At 38.1% G+C, this 7,754-nt stretch overlaps 1 protein-coding gene across 1 annotated transcript; it reads left to right on the forward strand.

Annotated features, from left to right (window-relative positions):
* Nucleotides 1-5,319: 5,319 nt before the first annotated feature.
* tnni1c (troponin I, skeletal, slow c) lies at nt 5,320-7,686 on the forward strand (the record flags this gene model as incomplete). The annotated part of the gene is made up of 7 exons (XM_079223315.1): nt 5,320-5,331; nt 5,454-5,492; nt 6,177-6,218; nt 6,337-6,468; nt 6,588-6,677; nt 6,795-6,977; nt 7,078-7,686. The coding sequence occupies 7 exons, from the start codon at nt 5,320-5,322 to the stop codon at nt 7,162-7,164; spliced, it is 585 nt and encodes a 194-aa protein (XP_079079441.1). The 3' UTR covers nt 7,165-7,686.
* Nucleotides 7,687-7,754: the final 68 nt, after the last annotated feature.

Raw genomic sequence — 7,754 nt, forward strand, 5'->3', positions numbered from 1 at the left:
ACCTCCGTGTATCTCCCATCACACGAGACGGTCACGTTAGTTCCCATAACACCGAGAAGGAGAGTCTGGTTCAAACTAGAAACATGTATAAACTAGTATTACGACTCAGTGGATGGGGTTATGCGAGGGACGTTACGACCGACTTATCAATTCACAACCAACACGTATCGCTGGTTAGCGCGTTAAGCTAACGGCTAGCTTGATAAGGATACAGCTCGTGATGAATGAGTGTTCACGGGTTGGCGCATGCTACCTTCAGGACACCTCGTAAATGTGTACTTCCGTTTGAAAGATAGATAGATAGATAGATAGATAGATAGAGTTTTGCTACCGCAGCATCTATACATACAAGTAAAGCAATATTAAATATAAAAATGCACAGTATGTATATATATATATACATATATATATATATATATATATATATATATATATATATATATATATATATATATATATATATATATAAAGAATATAATTATATTAAATGAACAAACAAAACAATAGTGCAAGATGTAACCAAACAAACAAACAACAGTGGTATGGTTGAGTGATTGATTTGGGCAGAGATGATTTATTATAAAGTCTTATCGCAGTGGGCAGGAATGATCTCCTGTATCTGTCCTTGTGACAGCGGAGCTAGATGAGTCTGTTGGAAAACTGCTGTGTGTCATTCCCCCACATTTTTGAGATTGTGAAATCTTACAAGTACCTGGGTGTTCACTTGAACAATAAACTGGACTGGACTGATCACACACATGCACTTGACAAAAAGGGAAAGAACAGACTCTTCCTGCTGAGGAAACTGAGGTCTTTTGGAGTACAGGGAGCACACCTGAAGACCTTCTTCGACTCTGTGGTGGCATCAGACATCTTTTATGGAGTGGTCTTCTGGTGCACCAGCATCACGACAGCTGACAGGAAGAGACTGAACAAGCTAGTAAAGAAGGCCATCAGTGTGCTGGGTTGTCCTCTGGATACTGTGTAGGTAGTGAGGGACAGGAGGATGATGGCTACAGTATCATCCCTGATGAACAACACCTCCCACCCCATGCAGGACACTCTGGCAGCTCTGCACAGGTCCCTGGTGTCTGAGGGAGAGGTACCGCAAGTCCTTCCTCCCTGCTGCTGTCAGACTACTCAACAAACTGAGCTAAAAACAAAACACTTCAATCACTTTTTGGTCACTTCAACCACTTTAACTGGTGCAGTATAAATACATTTTTTTTGTAAATACTTGTGTATTCTGTCTGTACATATAATAGTGCTATTGTGGATTAGTTTTACTGTTTACTTATATGTATTACTTGTTTCTTATTTTACTACTATCTCTTGCTGCTGTAACCCAGAAATTTCCCCACTGCGGGACTGATAAAGGATTATCTTATTTTATCTTTACCCTCTGTTTCACGGGAACCAATCTTTATTTGCTCATACTCCATCCCAGCTACAAATTGGGTGCGGGACACAATGAATATAGCTCTGCTCGTGGTTCCTTATCACAACTGATCAAGGTGGCCAAAAGTTTCTCTGCTCAGCGGGCCTTGCAATTGATTTTGGAAGAGAGAGAGAAGCTTTTGATGATCATGTGTAGAGTAAGAGGTTTCAGAATGTGAGGATCACATTTATGAAAATCCAGATTCTGACAGTGACTTTGAAGAAGATGATGAGATTGAGCATCAATTAGTTCCAAAATGAAGACGAGCACCAGGACCAGCCTGTCAGCAACTAGCAAGTGAAGAAATGTGGATGATCTGATTTTAAGGTTCTATGCTCTGATCTCAAGGTTATATGCTCTGACCCCAGGGTTATATGCTCTGATCTCAGGGTTCTCTGACCTCAAGGTTCTATGCTCTGATCTCAAGGTTATATGCTCTGATCTCAAGGTTATATGCTCTGACCCCAGGGTTCTATGCTCTGATCCCAGGGTTCTATGTTCTGACCAAAAGATTGTATGCTCTGGGCTCAGGGTTCTATGCTCTGACCTCAAGATTCTTGATTCTAATTGATTTTCTTTTTTTATTACATTTTATAAAAAAAAAGAAAAAGTGAATTCAACATTCAAATATTAACCATATATGCTGTTTATATTGCTTGTAATTTATATTTTAACATAACATTGTGTGATTGTGTTGAATTAAAAAACTTAAAATGCAGCAGGTCCACCAGACCCACGAACACTGGCTGAATCACATTTCGTATTTTTGTCAAGAAATTATACAATGCACTTCATACTGTTTCGGTGCTTTCTAAAGAGGTGCCGTCTGAGGCTTATTCCCTATGAAATACTCCAATGCGGAGCTGTGTGCCTAGTGGATTTATCTGAATCAAAACACATAGCCAACAGCTTGTCACCTCTGTCCAGTAGGGGAAGTCAGACCATAGGTTGGTATTTTTGGTTTGTATCTATGAAGACAAATGTCTGGTCCATCCCTGGACCTATAAGGAGGGAGCCATCACTCAAGATTAAGTTATACATGTATGACCATCCAGATGACCTCTTTATATCTGGAACCATTTAAAGGTTACAATTTTCCTTAAATAGCATAACATTACTAGCCCCTTGTTGATTACAATACAACAAATTATTACAGAAGGACAGGAGGATGACGAGGGAGTTGTTTATCCCAAAATAAATATAGTGTGTATGTGTTGCATACTGTCTCGTGCAGAGGACTAAACTGAACCTGCCTCTATTTAAAACAGACATGCTTTTGATCATAGGTACACAAAACATATCATCACTCCCACAGAAATGAAGCATGCCAGAGGAGGGTACCACCATCAAGGTTAACATTTTCCAACCTTTAACCGCCATAACCACTATGTGCTATAAAATAAAAATATATATATACAATGAACATGGCACCAATATGTTCTTCCTGCATTATAAACTATTTGTAATCAAGTCACCAAGAACACACATGCTACCCAAAATGATTTAGACCAGTGTGAATTTATTCAGTGTCAATGCAAACCCAAGAGAAAGTAAAGAGTAACACAACAAAAAAAGTGTCCATCCTTGAAAGAGATGACAGGGCACACATTCATAACATGCTTTCCTGGAAATCTCACATAAACCTGTAAACATCCTGTTATAAATAAGAGAAATATTGTTTTTCTGTTTAGCACTGTCACCTCACATCAAAGAAATGTCCTTGGTTTGAATCGCAGCTGTGTTGTTTGTTTTTGTTCCCACAGTCCAAAGACATACATAAATCAGGGGAAATGGGGCACAGCCTGCCTTCCCTCTGTGCATGCTGGGACCCCAACCTGTCTGTGACCCTGAAAAACAATAGACAAGTGTGAAGAATAAGTGAATGCTACTGGTTGAACCTTTGATGTTGTCGTTCAAGTCATTGCAGTGGTCACACTACACAGAGCTGGTGCACTTGTCCTGGTATTAATTCATTGAGACAAAACTGAAACAGTGCTCTTCACAGCAGTCGCTTGTTGTCTCTTGATCTTCTTGGCCGTAATTTCCACGTACTGGATGTCAGATACACACATATTTTAATATTTTGTATTCATATTCATGTTTTATTTATGTCAGATAGTCTAAATATTTGACACCTGAGAAATAAATCTCAATATTAACACCAATCAAAAAGCATACAGATTTTATTTTTGTTTTTGGACACCAGCAATTTATCTTATAAAATATTTCAACATCTAGGGATGGATTGACACAACATTTGGTACACACATTCATGGTTCCCAGATGATGAATTCTAATTAGAATTTTGCTCTACTGCCACTACTAACATTCATGTTTGTTAGTGAAACGTCTCAACCATGCACTGTTAGATACATTTTCATTACATTTTAGACACATTAAAGTTTACAAAGTTAATTAGCGTAGTACATGTACATGGTAAACATTATATACCTGCTTAAGAATGTTAGCTGGCCGAAGTCAGCATGTATCTTAAAACACTGCAGTGCCATGGATAGTTTTAAGAAAACATATGTTTATTGAGTCATATACTGCATTTCAGTTTATTGTGCTCACATGATGCATATTACTAATGTAAGGTGTCTTACATGTTTTTGCTGTGTGCTCTGTGATGGGACCTTTATTTGCACCCGGGGTCCCTAACAGGTTAATCCGATGCACCCATGTGTCTAATATTGAGTGCGTGCACCACATTGTGAGGATGACAGACATAGCACCATGAAGGTTACTGAATGTGACAACGTGATCTCTTCTGTGGAGCAACACAAACAAACTGAAATGAAAAAGCATGTATTTTGTTCTGGTATTTCCCTGCAAACGTAAAATATGTTTTGGCAAATATGTTACATGTGTTGTGCGATATTAAGGATATTATAGCCAAGTAAGTAGCCTATTTTCTGTTATTCCTCTTATCTGACACATATTTGAATGAGCAGTAGGCAAATACTTTAGTTTCAGACTCATCAACCTTTCCAACCGAGGTGATAATCCTGTCAATCAGGGGAGTTGTTGAGTTAACGAGCGGAGATTTCTCGTTAATCCCGATGACCGACCAACAATTTGTGACAGATAGGTGGGTGGTGTCACAAATCCAGATATTCGAGAAGTTAGAAAAAGAGAAGAAGTCTCACTATGTCCTTACGACAAGGTACCACAGATGTTTTCCTGACGGAATAACCGCTGCCGACCGACACCAGTATGAAATGTAAGATGTGTCTGGATACAATCTGTATAAATGTGTATACATAAAAAATATACATTCAGAGCTACAAGTTTAAAATGTGTAATGAACAGATTGTGCTGTTAGCAGAATTGTGCTGTTACTCTCACTGTGGTGTGGTCGTGAAATGGCTAATAAGGAAGTGTTGACTTCGTAGGCCTAATCTAAGGAAAAAGTGGGAAAGGGATCTGACAATCAATGTTGTGTTCACACACGAAGCTACAAAAAGACAGGAAGTAGCTGGAAGCCCGTCATTTACTATAGACACCTGCTACACGAAGAGGGAGAGGTTGTCGTTATTGTGTTTAACCATAAAATTTCGTGGAGTGAGGCATCTTCTTAGAGAGGATCTTTGGTGCACGAATCAGATATATATGCTGTCAAAAACCATTCTGATTTCATAGACTTCACTTAGATCGTATCGTTTTCTGTTTTTCATTGGACTGTTTTTGTGTGTGGCTTTTTCAAATCTACCAGCGTCCTAATTGTTTTGACAATGTTAGATGAGTAAGTTCTGTCATCACACAGTTTATAACCTTTATGTTTCATGAGTGTTTATTGGCCTATGATAAAGCACCTTTGTCTCAGACTAATAACATTGTTGTTTGTGTATCTCTGATTTCTCTGGTGCAACACATTTGACATGGCCATCACAGTGATGTAAGTTACATAGTGCATGTCTTACTATTCTTTCTAACCTTAATAATAAGGGAAACTAGTTAGAATTTGATATTTAATGTTGTTTAAATTCCTTGTCTTTATTCCTTTTCTCCTCAGTACACGCCACCCCCCATCGCATCCAAGACAGTTGCAAAGGTAGAAATGCTTATTTGAACTGACAATATGTTCATGAATAGTCGTTCCACTGTGCTAACTTGTTTGAATGACTGAATCTTTTCAATCAGTTTAACAGCTTCTCTGGATGATAAGATAGGATGCATAGTTTAAAAACACAAGTTGAATTGTATATTATCATGTTAACTGCAGTGATATGTACTGTATCTTACTGACACAGACTCAAGCTATTCCCCATTGTTATGAAGATCATTATTACAAAAAAACAATTATACAATTAAGCTCATGTATGAAAACAAGGTGTATGGAGCATTGAATGAACAACTCTCTTGCACATTCAATTTTAATTGTTGATGCGTTGCTTTCATTTAGATTTCACTGGGTTTGGAGATATAATCAAATAAAGGTAGCATACATTTAGACAGAAAAAGATTACAATTTTCAACGTTAAAAACCAGGCATCATAAGCAGCTGCTGTCTAAGATGCAAAGGTGCATAGTAAGTCAAAGTCACATTGTTACTGTAATCACATCAGGGATTGAGCAGCTCTCAAAAATAGGGACCAGTAATTGTACCAAACTAGGAACGTATTATCACTGTTGCAGGTAAGAAATTTACAATGTATCTGACAAAAGATATATTTACATTGCATCATAGCAAAAGGATCTAGTGTTACATGTCATATTTCTTTCTTATTATCTTCAGCCTAAAAGCAAGATTTCAGCCTCCCGCAGGCTATCACTGAAGGTAAACTATGCATGTGGTAAATTCTTTATTAAATTTTTTGTCATGTAACAACCAAAAGGAAAATTATACATATCAACATTTCCCATACTTCTCTCCACGTTGACTTTGGCTCATCTAGCTCCTCTTGCTAGCTCGTGCAACAGAAGAGTTGGAGGCAGAGAAGACTGCAAGAGAAGACGAGAAGGTCCGCTACCTGGGAGAGAAGTTTCCACCGCTGAAGCTCATTGGTTTAAACATGAATGACTTGCAGGTGAGAGGGGTTATGGCCCTGAGATTAACTCTACAAGATTTATTATGAATAAACAATAATCATATGTCTCGTTTGTGTACTTAAATGCAGTGTGGATATTTGTTTGCTGCTGATTTTAGAAAATCTGTGAGGAGATTCATGAAAAGATTGATAAGGTGGATGAGGAGCGGTACGACTGTGAGGCCAAAGTCATCAAGCACTACAGAGATGTATGTCATCCATCATGCCACAACAGATTTACATTACAAAAACGCGGAAATAGAAGATCAAGAGAAAGAGTTTCATTGTATCGGATAGTCACCAGCTAAACGTTTCACCATCTCTAGATCAACGATTTGAATCTAAAGATTTTGGACCTCGGAGGGAAGTTCAAGAAGCCAGCTCTGAGGAAGGTGAGAGTGTCAGCAGATGAGATGCTGAAAGCTCTGTTTGGATCCAAAACCAAGGCCTCCATGGACTTAAGGTCAAACCTCAAGTCTGTAAAGAAGGAGGACATCAAACAAGAGAAGGTACAGCTACTCAAACAGACACAAAGATATCCAACATATTAGAGAGAAAAAAAATAAACTGCAAAAAACCTAATGGTCTGTATGTTTGTTTTGATACCAGGAGCTGACCATGGAGGTGGGTGACTGGCGTAAGAACGTGGAGGCCATGTCTGATATGAAGGGCAGGAAAAAGATGTTTGATGCATGATGTTAGAGATTAATAACTGATTGAAAATTGTTATAATAAATGAACAAATACATAATGTACCAAACACTGCCACTGTTTTGGCAGAAGTAAAATCATACACAATACTTTCAAGTCACTGTAGTTTTTGTTCAGTTCTCAGGTAGAACATTCGTAAAATAGCATTTATTAATGCCTGCCAATGCTGTTAACACAATATATTCGTACATATTGCCTCTACTTTTGTTTCACCTACATACGTATATTGAAGCAAATATGTAAATAACTACAGCCTCTGCTCTTAAGCTGCAGCTTAGAAATAATTCCTTCAGGTACAATATTGGCCATGCAAAAGAATTGACATTGTCCTCTGACGCAGTTATGAAAAGGGTATTGTGAACGTTTTTCATGTACAATGTCTCTGCAAAGATATGCTATTGACTTACAGTGACAAAGCACCAAAGATATTTTCTGTTGGAGCCGGGATATACTTAGACTTTCCCCTTGACTGGAATGAATTCCTCTCCGATAATAAACAGTCACATATGCTAGTAGCTGTCAGTAGGATGAAGGTTGAAAAACAGAGGGGTGACGGGAAGTAGGAATTTAAGAGT

The sequence above is a fragment of the Taurulus bubalis genome, assembly GCF_910589615.1.
Source record: "Taurulus bubalis genome assembly, chromosome: 9".
Lineage (NCBI taxonomy): Eukaryota > Metazoa > Chordata > Actinopteri > Perciformes > Cottidae > Taurulus > Taurulus bubalis.